Below are 17,446 nucleotides of genomic sequence, written 5' to 3' on the forward strand. Positions count from 1 at the left end.
AGGATACTTTTTGGGGTTCTCCTTCCCTGAAACCACCCTGCAGAGTGACAGGTAGAGCAGCTGGTCTACGATGGGGGCCTGTAGTCCCCAAAGTGACCCACCACCATCTGCTAATCAGGTCTCCTGTTGCCCTATGGAGATGGGGTTGCTTTAACTCTACTGATGCCATAGGCCCTGAGGTTTGGTCCCCACCACCAGCCTGTGTCCCCTGCTGGGCCGGAAATTGCATGGTTTACACCAGCCTCAGCTATGCTTGCTCGCCCTGGAATTATATGCAGATGAGCAGACTGCGTGCACCCGCCTGGCTGCTGGCAGCCGCCCCTGGGTAAGCTCTGAGCGCCTTTCAAGCGGGGCATCTCTGTGTGATTAACTGCTCACTCCAGCAAGCAGCTTGTCACCTTGCACAAAAATGATTTGAAAAGACACTGGCAATTACAGCCCACCAGATTACAGGGTGGGAGAGTCCCGGGGTGACAAGCGGGTGCTGATATCATATTCGTTCGTGTAAGACTCCCTCCCCCACCCCAGGGACAGAGTAAGAGAGGCCCGGCAGTGCCAGGCTGCACAGTCCATGTGGCAGCACTCTCGGCAGTAGAGGATCAGCAGCCCCTGCTGTCTACTGTCCTCTAGGGTGGGAGGCACACTGCACTGGCTGACGGATGTGCAGACAAACCAGGGGCCCAGAAGATCTGTATCACCCAACTTGGGTCTTCAGGATCATGTTACTCTAAGAGACATCCACAAACACCTACCAGGTGAGGCTACTTCAGGTACCACCCTGGGGTTTGAGCTTCCATTAGCAACTGGGGCCTTGGTTCAGAAAGACCCCTGGCCACTGGCTAGCAGGGCTAAAGCTACATGATCCTGTACATGTCTCCCACTGCTGGCTTCACTTTATGGCTCCACCTGTTGAGTCATCAGACAGCCTTTCCTCTGCTACATGGACCCTTCCTACAGCAGGCTCTCTGCCCTGTGGCATAAGCCTGAGGTGCCCAGCAGAGGCCCGCCCGGTCAGTAACAATCAAAGGTCATGAACACTGCTGTATGACTTCTGGCTCAGAAAAATAAGGGTCACAGGTTGGGGTCAAAACTACATGCAGCCCCATGTAGGGCTGGACCTGGTGTCTGTGTTCCTTGACATGGAGCCTCCAGCTGGCTAAAAGCACCATCTAACAGGCCTCCCTCCCCATCCTATCTGGCACGTGGGGAGCTTTGCCTGGGTCTATCAATCCTTCCTCATGACCCCAGTAACAGGTGTGCCCCAGTTATAATAGATGCACCCTTACTTCCAGCTCTATTATACACCTACCAGTTACTACCTAAATGGAGAGCTCCCTTGCCAGTAACCAAAGCTGCTCTAGGCCATAGGCCCTGTCAACTTGCCATCCACCTTTGTAGACTTTGTCCCAGGTAATGAGGCTCCCTTGGATTCCTTCAGACTTAGCACTGACCCAGAGCCCCTGCCAAACAGATGCTTTACCCCACCACACATAAACACAGACCAGCCCTGCTTAGATCCTGCTTTGTTAGAGCTGACTGCCCTCCTGATCAGATGCAGGAGGCGTGGGTGGGGTTTCCTTTCCTTCTACTGCTGTGGAAACCCAGCCCTAAGTACTGGCCTGGCTTCTGCCACTCTGCTGCATGTATCAGGTTCACCCACACATGCCTGAACAGTATAGTTCTCTGCCATGCTACAAGTGGCCCTGGACTTCTGCCTCTGGCAGAGGACCATGCTCAGTGGAGTACTTCTACAACAAGCCCCAACACCTCCAAGTGCCTTTCTTCCTGACCTTCCTTGAGCTTCTGCACCTCTGGTGGACATGTGTGCTACCCTGCTTTGAGGGTCCTGTGGACCCTGTCTGGTTGATGGTCCACTTCCTCTACTGTACAAGTCCCTGGAGGCCAAGCCTGGGTCTCCCTTGAGGCAAGCCCAGCACCCACAGTGCCTGGGATGCAAGGTCGCTGAAAGAGGCTCAGCAGCCCTAAATGATGGGCAGAAGAGTAAGCAGACCCACACACCCCCCCCTTAGACACTAGGGCTGGGTGGCCTAGAGCTATAGAAGACTGGGGACCAGGACTGGACACGTGGGCCATTAGAAGGTACAGAGAGGAAGGCTGGGAATGCGGCTTAGCTCGTAAAGCACTTGCCTAGCATGCATGAAGTTCTAGGTTTAATCCCCAGCATGGTATAAACCAGATGTTAAGTGCACACCTGTAATCCCAGTTCCTGGGAGGGAGAAGCAGAAAGATCAGAAGCTCAAGGCTAGTTTAGATTACATGTGTCAAAGGAAAAAACAAACAAACAAACAAACAAACAAACAAACCAAAATCTAAACAACAACAAAATGAACAAAAAATGGAGGAAAAAGGTAGAGCAAGGCCTGGATGGCTGTAGGCGCTTATGCCATCCAGTCCACTGCTAGATACTACTGCAGGGAGTAGGATGCACTGCAGAGGGTGAGGCACTTTGCAGAGTGTGAGATGCCAGTCAGTACTGTTCCAGGGCTGGTCTCCACTCACAGCCTCCGTTGGCAGCACGTGAGCCTCTTTGACAGGCCGCTGAGCCACAAGCTGGTGTTTCACTCAAGGACAGCCAGCTCAAGAGCTGAGACCCTGCCTTGGCTCTAAAGGCCAGGTTTCTCTGTAGGGGGCTGTGCACTGGGAAGCTCTGGCAGGGAGGTTGGCAACAGATGAGAAGGGGGAGTTGGGAGTGAGGGTATCAAAGGCATGGTTTAGCTGGGATAACTCAGAGGGCCAGATGGGAGCAGCCCTAGGGAAGCTAACCCTGGGATGAGTGCTACTGTAGGCTCTAGCAACTCCCGTCCTGGGCATGGTGACTCTGGCATCCATGGGGGACACATTCCTTGTGTGCATGCAGCAGGGTTGCACTCCCTGGTGTTTGAGCTGATGACTGCTCTCCACTGGATCTCAGCTGGGCAGTTCTATGAGGTCAGGGCCACATTTGGGTTGCAGTTTGAGGGAGGCCATCTCCAGTCCAAGACAGGCAGAGGGCTTGGGGACCCAGAGGAAAAAACATAGGCCAAGGTGTCAACTTTGGTGATGGAAGACTGAGCTCATAGCAGTGGGGAGCACAGAGCTCCAGCTGCCTGGCTGTTTGAGTGACTGTCCTCCAAGTTCAGTAAATGCCATCGTGGGAAGTTCAGCTGTGACCCCTTTCCAAAAGGCTCATCCCAGCTGGGTCTGTGGACTGTTTATATCCTACCCTAGAGTGATGGGGAGGGTCATGAGACCCTCACCTGAGTATCCATTTGTACTCTGCCATCTGTTATATGCAACCCCACCCAAATTGCACTTGGACTCAGGCTAGAGTAGTTGTTCCCAAACTGCATATCAGATATTTATATTGCTATTTATAACAGTAGCCAAATTATAGTTATGAAGTAGCAATGAAATAATTTTAGGGTTGGGGATCACCACAACATGAAGAACTGTATTATAAAGGGTCACAGTATTAGGAACTGTATTAAAGGGTCGCAGCATTAGGAAGGCTGAGAACCACTGAGCTGGAGTATATAGGCCAGGGAAGACAAAGGGATGGAGGAATCCATCTATGTGGCTAAGGAGAAGTCTCATTCCTGCTTGGTAGTTTTCCAATGTAGCCATTTGGGGGACAAGCACCCACACCCCTGTGAGCAGCCCCTAACCTATTCTCTGAAAGAAAGCCCAATAAATTCACTGGCAGACAGAACTCTTGTGCCTACCACAGACACTGCTGCCTTCTACTGCAAGGGCCTCTGGTGGGGCTGAAATGAAGGCTCTGAGTGCTGGAGCAGAGGTTCCAGAATATCCAAAACAGCAGCATGTGGGCTCCTATGTTACTACTGAGCTGAAGATAAGGGCTGGGGGAGGCTCAGACAGGGCTGCCTGGTATGGACTCACCTATTCTTGTTCCCAGGAGGCTGGATAGTGAGGCAGGGAGCTGCTTCTGGCAAAGTGTATCATGGAGTTGGGGAGACAGATGGCAGCAGGAGGACTTGCTTTCAAATCCCCAGCCCTCAAGTAAAAAGTCAGGGTTGGCCACACGCCTATAACCCCACAGCTGTGACGAGTGGAGACAGGAGGGATTCTGGGGCCTGCTGGTTGCTAGTCTAGCTCCAGGTTCATGAGAGATTCTGCATCAAAAGGTTAAGATGGAGCACAAAGGAGGAAGAGATTGGACATCTTCTAGTGTCCACATCCATATGCGTGTGCACACACATGCATGGACATGGGCGTGTGCAAACACAGACACAGACAGACACACACACAGACACACACACGCATGCATACACATGAATGGACACAGCCTATCCATGTCCTCTAGTAGAGCCACAGCTTTCAAAGAAAGGTTTCACACATATAGATACCCAGAACCAATAAGCATGACACCATCACATATGTATACACACACCCTCTGTTCCCCTGCCCAGCAAAATACACTTAAAGCAGGGAATCACATCACAAAGCAAGAGAACTCCAAGAAACTTCCTTCCACAGGCATGCAAGGCAGGCTGTGTGCTAAGAGAAGACTGGTGCTGCGGCAGTGATCTGCCGTCCTCTGAACAGAACAGACACTCTGAGGGAGCCAGTGGGCAGAGGCAGCGAAGACCAGTCACATCAGAGCCACGTGCTGGAGTCACATCTTCATGAGGCTGAGAGCAGGCGATCCGTTCCGCACACTGGATGTAATATTAATTTCTGACACTGGGTGTACAGAAACCATAATTCCCTGGAAGGCGAGCTCCCTTTGGGGATGGTGGTATTCAGAGCTCATCTTTTATTGACCGAGTCATTCTTGAGTCAATCTGTCTGCTCCTGGCGAGACAAGAGTTTTAAGTCTCCTTTGTCCCTCCTCTTTGAGACGAAGCAGTGTATTAAAAACCCGCTAATGCGTGTGATGGCCTTGGACTTGATATGGAACCAATTCTTCAGACTGCAGATTAAGAACCAACTCAGAAGCTGAAGCAGTTCGGAGGTTTTAGAAGGGCAGCAACTAAGACCTTGAAGACACAGGTGTAAGGATCCAGGCAGTACAAAAGGTCGGTCATGGTTAGGCCAGAGAGGAGCCCCAGGTAAGAAGAGAGGAGCTGGGAATTCTTGTCTTCTTGCCACACTAGCTGGAACAGAGGACAGGGTCTGGCTGGGTTGGAAATCATCAGCTTTCAAAGTGAGGAAGCAAAGGCGGCCCTCCTGCTCCCCAAGGCCTGGAGTCCAGAGGAGACCGGTAGTCTTGGTCTATGATGGCATGAATGTTGTAACATGTTAATGACTAAACACAGAGCTGGAGCTGAATCCAGGTTGCCTGGATTCTATTAGACAGAGCAGGAGTGGGGCTCTGCTGACTCTGTGAGTGTGTGCATGCCTGTGTATGTACAGTCATGTGTATGTGTGCACATACAAGTACATGTGTGTATATCCCACACGTGCATGTATGTACGAACATTCACATATATGTGTAGGCCAAGGACAACTTTGGGCACTGCTCCTCAGTTGTCTGCCTTTTGATATGAGTTAGAGAGTCCTGGGGCTCACACACTAGAAAGAGAGAACTGACTTGTGAAACCTGTCCTATGACCTCCACATGCACTGCTCCCACACTCACACAGATGCATACAAAATAAAGAAGTAAAAATGTAAGTTGTAATGTTTAAAAAAAAAAAAAAAAAAGTCAGTCTCAAAAAAAAAAGTCAGTCTCTCATGGCTTGGAGCCACCAAGTAGGGTAGGCTGGCTGGTCAAGGAGACCTAGGAATCCATGTGTCCCCATCTCCTCAATACTGATGTCCTGAGCTCATGTTACCATGCCCAGATTTTTTAATGTGGGTTCTGAGGATAGACCTCGCACTGCTGTAAGGCAAGAGTTTACCAGCTAAACTATCTCCCCAGCCTTCCATGGACCCTTGACCCCACCCTTTCCAACACTGCCCAAGTTTCCCTGAAGTCCTTCCAGTTCTCAGCACTTTAACAAGAACCACCTGTTCATGTACAGAGGCAACACATAGCACCCTGACTGTCACAGTGGACATGGAGAGCAGGAGTCCCATGCCCTGGGTGTCCTGCTAGACCTGACAGATCTGTTTGTCATGGCCCCCTCCACTCTGTCTCCTTACACCACAGCAGAGAGTCTATTTTGCAGGAGGGGGAGCTTCAAGTGCTGGGTTGAGTAGTATCTGGTGGAAGAAATCTCAAGGTAGCACAGCATTTGGACTGGCATGACTATTACTCACTACTGTTAGCTGAATTTGCAGTGTGAGTGGGAACAAACAAGAGAAGAGCAGGGAGATCCGGAAATCTGAAGCTTAGCTGGAAAGTGCATGTTACATGGGGCTGAGGAGGTGACAGACATGGCCCTGGGCATCTTGAAATCAGATGGGCTGTAGTTCTCCTCAGGAGGCTCTCAGAGATTTATGTTCCCACATAGAGAGGGCTAGCTCAATGGCTCACCCCTCCCAGGGGTGAGAAAACAGTAGCAGGGAAGGAGACTCTTCAGCAGAGCTACCTACAAGTTGTGCTGGAAGCCCCAGGGGCACAGCTTGCACGAGACATCAGCATTCTGGGGTGGGCCATGATGCAGCTGCTGGAGTCACCCACATTACTGTCAGTAACTCATCATCCACATTCCTGTACGAAACCCCAATAAACTCACTGGTTCACCAAGCTAGACTTGGATGGAATTGTCTCTGGTCTGTTACTGCCACCTGAATTTTGGGGTGAATAGAAATAGACTCCTCAGGAAAAGTCACACAATACACCTGTTTACAAAGAAGCAAGAAGGAAAAAGGCAGCTGACTCAGAAAAGCACAGGAAGGGGCAGGAAATCCTCCAGAAGAGGTTCAGAGGACCACCGCCTCTGCTTCAAGTATGACAAAGGATGGGTTGCCAGGACAGGGTAGAACTGTGGAGAGTTGGCCAAACACATTCATCAAGACAGAGTGATTCTGGACTAGAACCCACATCATGAGTTATCTTCAGAGTCATAGAAATGCAGTTTTATATTATTATTATTATTATTATTATTATTATTATTATTTTATTACTCCTCCTCCTCCACCTCAGGCTGGCCTCCATCTCACTAGGTAGCCAAGGATAAACTAAAAACCCCTGCTCCTCCTTCTTCCACCTCCAGAGTGCTGGGATTGGGAAAGGCATGTGTGCTGGTTAAGTTTTTGTCCATTTCATACAAGGTAGGGTCATCTGAGAAGAGGGAAACGTGGCTAAGAAAATGCCCGATCAGACTGGACTATGGGCAAGCCTGTGAGGCATTTTCTCCATTCATGACTGATGTGGGAGGATCCAGGGCACTGCTGTGCTGGGCTGTGCCACCCCTGGGCATGTGGGCATGTGTGCTGAGCAAGCCATAGGGAGAAAGCTAGTAGGCACCATTCCTTCACAGCCTCTGCTATACTTCCTGCCAAGACCTCCGGGCTGACTTATCTGTGGGCTGAGATAGGGTAACAAAATTAACCCTTCCCTCCCCAAATTGCTTTGGTCATGGTGTTTATCATAGTGATAGAAAGCAGCCTACCGTGGTGGGGTGACTGAGGATCAAAGAGGACAAATGAAATCGGATTCCATCATTCTAGCACTAACAGGGTGAAGCATGGGGTCTAAAAATGAGCCCTTCTTGAAAAGTCATGGGCAACCATAGTGCTGGGGTGATCAGAGTTCCTAGGACAAAGTGCTTGCCACGGAAGGGAGAGCTGATAAATTACACTTCATCAAAATTAAAAACGCTGCTTATCAGACGAAAGCATTAAGAAAATGATTAGAAGACAAACAATCCAATTAAAAACTGGGCACCGATGTAAGAGGCGTCTCAGCGAGGAAGATGTATGAATGGCTAATAAGCTGCAGAAATGAGCTCCGAATCATTAGTCATTAGGGAAAAGCAACCACAGAGGATGCTGTCGTCGAGAAGCCAAGAAAGACGAATGGGAGGGAGGGTGGCAAGCACACACAGGGGACCCTCATAAGGGGATGTCAACTGGCACAACCACTCTGGAAAACAATTAGGTCATTCCTTACAAAGGTGATAAATGTACCAGGTAATCCACAAATCCCCTTCTACAATAAGATATGGGCACTATCTCCAATGTCCACAGCAACACGGGGACACAACTTAATGTCTACCATCAATGACTTGATCCCTAACACATAGGCCATTCACACGGTGGAATATTACTCAGCCATACAAAGGAATATGGATATATGCTATGACACGGTTGAATCTCAAAAGTATTATACTCAGCGGCAGAAGCCAGAACAAAGGCCTGTGTAGTATAAGGTTCCATTCAGACAAATGTTCTGAAAGACAAATCAACAGAGGAAAGATCAGTGATTGCCTGGAGCTGTGAGTGGGAGCAGGGACGACTGTAGGGCACTGGGGACCCATCAGGGTGATGGGAACATTCTAAAGCCAGGCTGTCATGGAGGCAGAGCACCGCTGAAGCTCACTAAATCATAGAGTTAATTATACCCTTAGACAGCTGGGGACAGAGGGTGCTGCTGCTGAGCGTGGTGAGACACGAAGCCGAGACAGCCTGGTGTAGGCTCCTGGGAGAAGTGGGTGACTCCCTCTGTATCTATGCCAAATCAGATGGAACCCACAACTCCAGAACCCCACAGCAGCCCCAAGTCAGATGGACCCCATACCATAACCTTTATGTTTCCATGGCACAGAATATAGAGCATGTGCCACAATCAAGGAATGCAAGCTAGCCACTAAAGTCAGCCTTGTGACAACCCAGGAAGGCAGGTGAGCATGCTACCCTCTCTCTAAGACAAGAAGCTAAGGGTAGATGGTAGCAGCCAAGCTAGGCCTAGATGATTTTCCATGGGGACCCCAAGCTGAAGGACCCTGTAAGCACTTGCTGTGCCAATACCTCCTGGCCTGATCTGGCACTACAGGTCTGAGGTGGGGAGGTCAGGGCTGCCGAGCGTATCCAGGCTGGGGTTCCAGGGCGCCCGGTTGTTTGATGTGTCAGGCGCGAAGGCGCTCCCACTTCAATTACAGGCTGAATGAAACTGGAGAGAAATCCCTAATTGGGTACTTGGCTTCAGCTACCCGGCAAAGTTTACAGACATGCCAGGAAGGAAAGGAAACAAGGCATTCAGCCGAGCAGCTCAACGACGCTGGGGAACGTGGCAGTTACTCAGCCACAGCAGACCCATGTGGGGTCACGGGGACCCTCAGCCAGGGGGAGCTCAGGATATGACTCAAGGTCCAGGGATGTGGCTCGGGGTAAAGTGCTTGTCTGGCATGTGTGAGTCTGGGGTTTGCTTCTTGGCATCTCCCAAACAGAACATGAAAACAGAACAAGATTGAAGCTATACAAGGCTCTATCTCCAAAGTACCTAGAGCCCAAAGAAGGGCAGGGGTGACAGTGAGTCAGCAAGAAGGGGGAAAGGTGACCAGAGTGAAGGGCATATCATTGGAACAGGCCTGGGGATATGGCCAGTAGGCTGGTGTTAACCTCAAATGGAGGTCTGGAGCCAGAGGCAAGGGTCACCCTGGCTCTGGATGAACATGGATGGGAGACAAATGGTATCCAGAGTAGAACAGGGGAGCCTGTTCTATACTTTAGAGACCTCAAAGGGAGCTAGGCTATGCTGAAAACATTGGCACTGCCCAGGGAAGCTCTCCATCACTGAGAGACAGCTGAGACAGGCTGGGGATGAGGGCTCTTGGGAGGGTCACAACCTTGAGGCAGAGCCTCAGTTCCTTCACCCCAATTCTAGGACCTCACTCACTCTACCTGCAGCTAGGCTCATACTTATAGGATGGACAGCTTTCAGCTCTATCTGACCTGGATCAAGAAGCCTGACTGCTCAGGGTTCTGTGCCATGTTCCCTGTGGGAACTTCAGTCCTGAGTCCCACCCAGGCCGAGCCCCATAGTCAGCCTCCAGCTGTAAAAAATCCCCTTTGAAGCCTTTCCTTTGTCCCAGTTCAGGGTCTGTCTTCCACGTTGGCCCCTGAGCTTTGAAGTTCTGGTTGGACCCAGGAAGATGGGTGGGGAGGGGACTAGTTTGTGAATAACCTGAGGTAGAGAGGGAGAGCCTCTCCCAGCCCACAAAGCCAGCCATTATATCCCATCATCCTTAAGAAAAACAAACATAAAAACCTTTGTGTATATAGACACATATGTGATATGTGCTTATGACATGCAAAACATGTGTATGCTATTCATATGTATGTGTGTGAGCATGTGCATGTGTGCGTACACGTATGCCATAATGCACTCATGAATGTCAGAAGACCATGTCCATGCCAGTCCTCACCTTCTGCCAGTCTGAGGTCTGTGCTCACCAATGAGTACCCAGGATAGTTGGTCTGTGAGCTTCCCAGAATGTCAACCTCCCTTTCCCATCTTGCACACCAAAGGGAGACAGCATCTCATGAAGTTGCTCAGGCTGGCCTTCAACTCAAGCTCCCCACTGCTTCTGCCTCCCAAGTGGCTATGGTGACGGCCTGCACCGACAGGCCTGGCTCAGGCTTGGAAGGTTCCTTAGTGAGTTGATAAATAGTCCTATTTTCTTCTGGGCTATTCTGGCTGATTCCTTGTGTTTGCAGCTGCAGACCCTCCATAATCTCTTCGCTGTGTGGCTTGGAGTCAAGGTCTAAATCTGTCTTTGTCCGGATCACTGGAGAGTTGTCCTGGTGGCATCTGTCAGATGGTCCCCATGGATTTATTGCTCACTGTTCATTACACGTTTATTAACTTAGACGAGACTCTGGGCTTAGAGGCTTCTGTTTGTCTATTTCATTCATCTACTTTCAGTAATCATGACTTTTTTCTTTTTTCTATTGCCTTTTGTTACCTTTTATTTGATAAGGATTTTGTTCTGTAGCTCAGGTTGACTGAAACTTGGGGCTCTGAGTGCTGGACTTACAGGTGTGAACCACAGCCTACCTAGTACTTAGTTTTAATAGTGAGCACAGACTGGGCAGGGCTATGTACTTACTTAATGACATTCTGAGCAGCTGGTATTTGCCCCAGTCTCACGTCTGTGGCTGCAATAAAGCATCCGGACAGGAACGTGACTACGGAAAGACAGGTGTCACATAGCCCCTGGTCACTTGCATACCTATGGACTTTATGGTGCTCATAATGCTGGTCACTATGGGCTTGCTCCTATGGCTGCAGTCTTGGTCTACTTTCCTGGCTCCTTGCACACTCTTCATGTTGACAGCATGTGAGAAGATACAAGGCCTTTCTTTTCAGGTTCTGTCCAAAATGATGGTTTCTGGGGTTCAGCAGCAGCCCAGAGCACCTTCCAGCAGCTCAGCTTTGGAGTCTAGCCATGCTTCATGGGTCTCCTGACACTAGATTCATGGCCACTGTGTGCCCTGGACAGCAGTCAAGCTACAACCTGCTCTAGAGCCTCAATGGCTGCCTAGGGTTCCTTCCCCAGGTCTCACTGAAATCCTCGGGAGGCTGACCTTGGTCTCTGGGTTCATTGTGGGCTCACTCCACTTGCACAAGTGTATATGTACATTATTAAAAGCAGCCATAAGCATCTCAAATCTGAACTGTAACAGACTATTTCTGTTCACTCTCTCTAAATGCAATCAGTCCACAGTACAAGTCTAATAAAACATGCACTGGGTTATATGGTTCAATAGTGGGGCTACACTGAGGGCTTGGCGGGGTACCCTGAGTGGCCTCAACCTCCTTCCTGGGAGTTAAGAAGCAGCTGGCACCATCCTTTCCCCAGGTACAAGGTAGACAACAACACTGTGCTCGCATTCTCCATCCCTCCCAGGGACTGGCCCGCAGCATCATCAGGGTTACCTCAGGGGAACATGAAGAGCAAATACCATGGAGCATCACCCAGTGAGAGACTACTCAGTGGGCAAAGTAATTCATGAGGTGCTCATCCAGGTGCAGGAAGCTGAGCATCATGCTGGAGACATGGCTCTAGACATAGGAAAGGACACACCAGACTGTAACCCTGGGCCTGGGAATGGACACCTGGAGCCAGGAGTGGAGCATGACTCATATTGCTAAACTGTTGGGAGTCTTCATTGGAGCTGTCATACACAACTGCCTGGACAGTCCAAACTGTTACTTTAGCACGAGCCCTAAAACACAAGATAGCAAAGTGTTTCCAGTGAATGTGTTTCTTTGACTAATGAGAAGGGAGACAGCTTTGCTTCCTCTTGTCGAATTGTCACCTGATAACTATATCCCTTACGGTGTTTGTGTCAGAGTGTAGTGTTAAGGGTTGTTTTTACGAAGAGATGATGTTCAGAAAGGTTAAACTTGAGGCTCATCCATTTCATTGCTTTTAACTAAGAAGTCCTTCCAGCCCGCAAGTACTGGGGCTCAACCCAGGGCCCTCAACCATAGCTAGACAGATGCTATACCACTGAGCCACGCCCCAACTCCTCACTGGGGGATTCTAGGCAGGTGTTCTACCACTAAGCCACACTCCAGCCCCTCACTGGAGGATTCTAGGCAGGTGTTCTACCACTGAGCCACACTCCAGCCCCTCACTGGAGGATTCTAGGCAGGTTCTCTATCACTGAGCCACACCCCTAGCCCCTCACTGGGGGATTCTAGGAAGGTACCTCTACTAGTCTCTGGAAGCTTAACTCTTGTTGTTGTGGACATTCCTAATAACAAGGTGGCCATGTTTCAATAAAACTTCATTTATGGTACCAAGCTCTGAATTTCATAATTCCTACAGTGTACCAAGTATTGTTGGGCCTTGTTGAAAACTAATACATTTATTTATTACAACATCAGGTCTTGTTTTGTTTTGTTTTAAATATGGTCCTCTTATGTCCCTGTTCCTGCCACATAGCCCATATACAGCCATGACACTTTGCTGTTCTACATGGGAACACTGGCTATGGGGGTTGCATTGGGGATGTACCTGCTCAGACAACATCATTCTACAGACCTGCAACACTGGTTAAGAGGCTCAGGACAAACAACTGACATCTCCCCAGAGTAGCATGCCATGAACAGCTGTATGGGGACACTTGAGACAAAGCCCCCATGTCTCCTTTCTCATGTAAGTTACTCAGAATGTACCCTTGAACCCCTAGTTACTTCTGGACAGACTGGGAGGTGCAATCCTCCCCAAGAAAACAGGGGATATGATTGGCCTGTATCTAGCCAAGTGGCCAAGCTGATTTGGCTCTGGGAGCATTGGGGCATCCCTGACCCTCCCTTGCCACCCAGCTCACCTAGGTTCCAGAGCCTGAGCCAGTGGTGTAGAAAATATGTGAAGCAATGCTGGAACAGTAGTGACCTTGAAATCACACAGTCCAAGCAGAGTGTAGCTCATGGTGTCTCGGGCCCCAGAGTCAAGTGCCAAGTGCCATGTGCTTAAGTGTCAACCTCAGTCAGACTTAATGGTGCATGTTTTTAATCCTGGCACTCAGGAGGCTGAAACAGGAGAATGGAGAGTTCAAGGCCAGCCTGAGTTACAGAGAAGAACCTGAGTTAATAATTTACAACCTACCCCAAAGCCATGGACTAGACCCTGGAGTGTACCCTCATGTCTAGGGCAGAAAGGCTGAAGGTAAAGGAGAATACCACACAAGCCAGCTCCCTTTCTCTCTTCTCCAGAGCTGCTTCTGGGACCCGCTGTGCCCAGTCAAGCAGTGATGAATTTGATCACCTCCAATGTGTCAATCTTACAAGATGAGATTGTTTTAATTTTAATGCATGCCTAATTAAACTGCAATTAACCAGCTCACTGGCAGGGGCCACAGCAGCAGGGGGCCACACATGGATCCAGGGAAGCATTGGGAGACTGGGTTTTGGTCCCTGGATCAGCCTTTTTCAGGACAGAGCCCCCCCAAACCCCTGTACTGTCTCCCTAAATATTCCAACTGTCTCCCTAAAAAGCCCAGCTGGACTCTGGGCTACTGGAAGCCAATGACAGGGAGGTGCATCTGCTGTAGGGGTCTCCTCCGTCTGACTGCCAATGCCAGTGAAGCGGAGAGTTCAGAAGTGCTATGGCTGTAACCTAAGCTCAGAGCTGCTAGGGTTCATTTCTGTTCCACTGGAGAGAGCAAGAGGTTTGAGACCCAAGAGACCTGGGCTTGAAACCGGGTTCTTACACGTTTACACGTCTGCAGGCTCTGGTGTGCAGAAACACAGACATGTGAGACTTGAAGAGGGTCAATGTTAAGTTCCTTCACTCTGAAAACCTGACATGGAAGAAGAGTGGAGGTGAAGGAGTATGCAGGGAGAACACGCACTTCACACACACACACACGCGCATGCACACACACACACACACACACACCCATGACACTGCTTGTGGGAAGAGCAACAGTGAAGGCCAATATGACCTTCAAAGCTCCTGAGAGGCACAAGGTCCTGACCCACACCATCTGCCACTCACAATCCACTCCTATAGTGCCATAGGAACCACAAGACTCACAAAATACATTGACAAACTGGAACCTGCCAAACCAGAGCACCTAAGGCTGGCAGGGTTCCCTACAGCCAGTCAACAAGACCATGGTAATAACACAGATGATAATGACAGGTCATATAGAGTATGAGCAGGCTCTCTGTGTGGAGCCCTGAGGTATTGATTGCTTCCCAGAGCACCTCAGTCTGACGGAGACAGAAGGGAGGGTGCACCAGCCATTCCCATTCGGACTCTGGGTCCTTGGGGGCACCAGGTCCTTGGTGCATGCCTTCAACCATCCCAGGGCCCCCAGGTACTGTGCAACACTGTCTTCAGGAGCCCTCTATGACGTCCTAGAGCAAATACAGCAAGCAGAAGGGAGACAGAACAGGAATGCAGGAATGAAGAGACCAGAAGAATCTGCCTCTGCCGCTCCATACTGAGACCCGTGCTGCAGGAAGGACTCTCTGATGACAGTTCCACCCTCCCTGGCTCAAGGACTCTCACTGGAAATGCCAAGTGCCTCCGCAGGACCAGATGACAGATACACAGAGAGGAAGCAGGGACGCTTCACAGGATGAGAAGGAGTCGAGAACTGCAAGCAAGACACAAATCCCAAGACAACAGTGGCCCACAGCCCCAGCACAGCACAGGTGGCCTGAAATGCTCCTAAGGGGAAGGAGACAAGAGTGCTCTCAGGACAGACAGGGTTGCTGCAGGGCCTGCCTCCAGCATACCCTTGTCCCAGTTCCCTCCCCACCCAGACCTGGTACAAACCCCTTCCTTGTACACACAAGTTTGTACATCACAGCTACAGAGCAAAGCAGATGGGGCAGGATCTCATTGCTGCCATGCTCACCAAGGCTCAGTGACTGATGTCAGTGGCCTCTCCAATGCATCAGGGGTGACAGGTACATGTTCTGATGGTTGTTACTCTGATTTACAGACTGGAGAGGATGATGAGAGGCACTGACTGTACTAGCTTGCTCTTTCCTGGAATCTTAGGTCTGGTTGCAAAGGGCCCTGGGCTCTGTGACGTGTGCTTAGGCCAGTGAACGATGGCCCTGTTTTCTCTGAGGATTGGATTTACTCATGATTAATGGCCCACATATAAACTGATAAATGGTATTAATTTGTTTGGGGGGGTCTGAGAAGATCTTAGCTGCTTGCAAACTCAGATGACTAACCCTGTTTGTGAAGCCTGCAGGGAAGCAATACCTCTCAGCTGGCTGCAAGGGCCGGTGGGCTCTGTCCATCCACTCAGCCTGGATGCTTTATGCGTATACCTCTCTGGAGAACAGAGGGATGGGTGAGGGGACCTACCTGCCATCTCCTTGGTTGAGGAAAGGCTGGAGGCAGCCTCCAAGTCAGTGGGGATGGGGCCCCCTCTCTCCAGGGCATGCACGAGTCCCCGCAGCCTCTCACACTCCCCCTGCAACCGGGCATGGTCTTCTTGCTGGCGTTTCCTGGCCATGCTGGTTGGGTTCAGGCTCATGTGTAGCACTTTAGTTCGACTCTGATTGTAGTCACCCTAGAGGAGTGAACACAGTGCAGGGTCACTGGGTGTGGATGAGGAACGCAGTAACACAGAGGACGATCCTGGTAGCCAAGGAGACTTTGGTAGAACACAAGGTCTGATGCAGCAGCTGCCGTGACAACCATCTCAGCACCCTGTACAATGTGTGCAGGCAAGCCCCTTACCACTCAGCCTGACAAGTGGCTGAACTGGTAAAGATTACAAGCAAAGCAGTCTTCCTTTCCCGGGGCCACTATAGCTGCTCCAGCACACCAATTCCCTGGTCAGTCTAGCTAAATAACAAATTCTATGCCAAGTTCCAGAAATAATGAGAAACACGGGCCTGTAATCCCAGCTACACAATAGGCTGAGGCAGGAGAATTCCAAGTATTAGGCCAGTTGGGCCACAGAGTGAGTACAAGAGTAGCCTGGGCTACTTGGTGAGACTGTCTCAGAGGAAAAAGGACTGAAGATGAGGCTAAACACATAGGTAGAACCAAGCAATGAGGGGCTGGGGTCTGGTTCAGTGGTAAAGCACTTGCCTAGAATCCCCCAGTGAGGGTTGGGGGTGTGGTTCAATAGTACAGCACCTGCCTAGAATCCCCCAGTGAGGGGCTGGGGTGTGGATCAGTGGTACAGTACCATATATAACCTGGCTCCATTCACAGTCACTCCCACTCCCTGAATCCCGATGCAAAGGCTGAGTGACCAGGCTCACAATGCCTATCCTGCAGCCCTATGAGGCCTGTCATCTATCCCTCTCTGTAAGACATCTGTGAGAGGGAGACCCAGAACTGAAGAAGGGAAGAACACCTTTGCTCTCTAGAACGGCTTTAGATTTGCACTGTGGGAAGGACAGTAGAGTCCCCACAGACCTCGGTCTGGTGCCCATAGCTAACAGTGCCCCTGGGTGGCACCCACCTGTCATTGCTCCCCACAGCTAGGGACAACCACAGGAGAGCAATGTGGCTGATTCTAGTAGATGTCTCAATATGTCCCCAAAGCAGTAACTGTGTCTGGGTGGCACTGGAGAGATTTCCCCCTCCAACGCAGTATGCTCCCATGACCTCTACCTCTCACTGCACACAGACACCAACTCCAGGGAAGGCACATCAAGATATAAAAGGCAAGATTAAGAATAAACTTTTGCAATATATTTATGAGTGTTTGGCATGTATGTACATATGTGTACTCCATGAGTACCTGGTGCTCATGGAGGTCAGAAACTGGATCCCCTGGAACTGGAGGTAGAGTTGTAGACCACTGTGTAGGTGCTCTTCAGCCATCTCTCCAGCCCCCAAAGGGAAGGCTGGAAAGTGAGTGTGAGGGAACATTACCATCCTGACAGCACACTGAGGGTGCACTGACATGAGGGAAAGGAATGGAAGCCGGTGGAGTAGCAACATTAAGGAGGCTGTGGCAGGGGAGTTATGAGTTTGAGACTCATGGGTTAATCTGGGTTACATAAGACTCTGTGCCAAAAAAAAAAAAAAAAAAAAAAAAACGAAGGGAAAAATAGGATTGGGGGAGGGGACAATACACTTGAAAGTACTTT

At 50.1% G+C, this 17,446-nt stretch overlaps 1 protein-coding gene across 1 annotated transcript in view; it reads right to left on the reverse strand.

Moving 5' to 3' along the window:
• Positions 1-17,446, reverse strand: part of Mad1l1 (mitotic arrest deficient 1 like 1) — a 304,513-nt gene that overhangs the window by 61,957 nt on the left and 225,110 nt on the right. The window contains exon 16 of the mRNA XM_051205386.1: positions 15,699-15,906. Within this exon, the coding sequence (XP_051061343.1) occupies positions 15,699-15,906 (208 nt within the window). The remainder of the gene's footprint in view (positions 1-15,698; positions 15,907-17,446) is intronic.

Source organism: Phodopus roborovskii, unplaced genomic scaffold, assembly GCF_943737965.1.
Source record: "Phodopus roborovskii unplaced genomic scaffold, PHOROB, whole genome shotgun sequence".
Classification (NCBI taxonomy): Eukaryota; Metazoa; Chordata; class Mammalia; order Rodentia; family Cricetidae; genus Phodopus; species Phodopus roborovskii.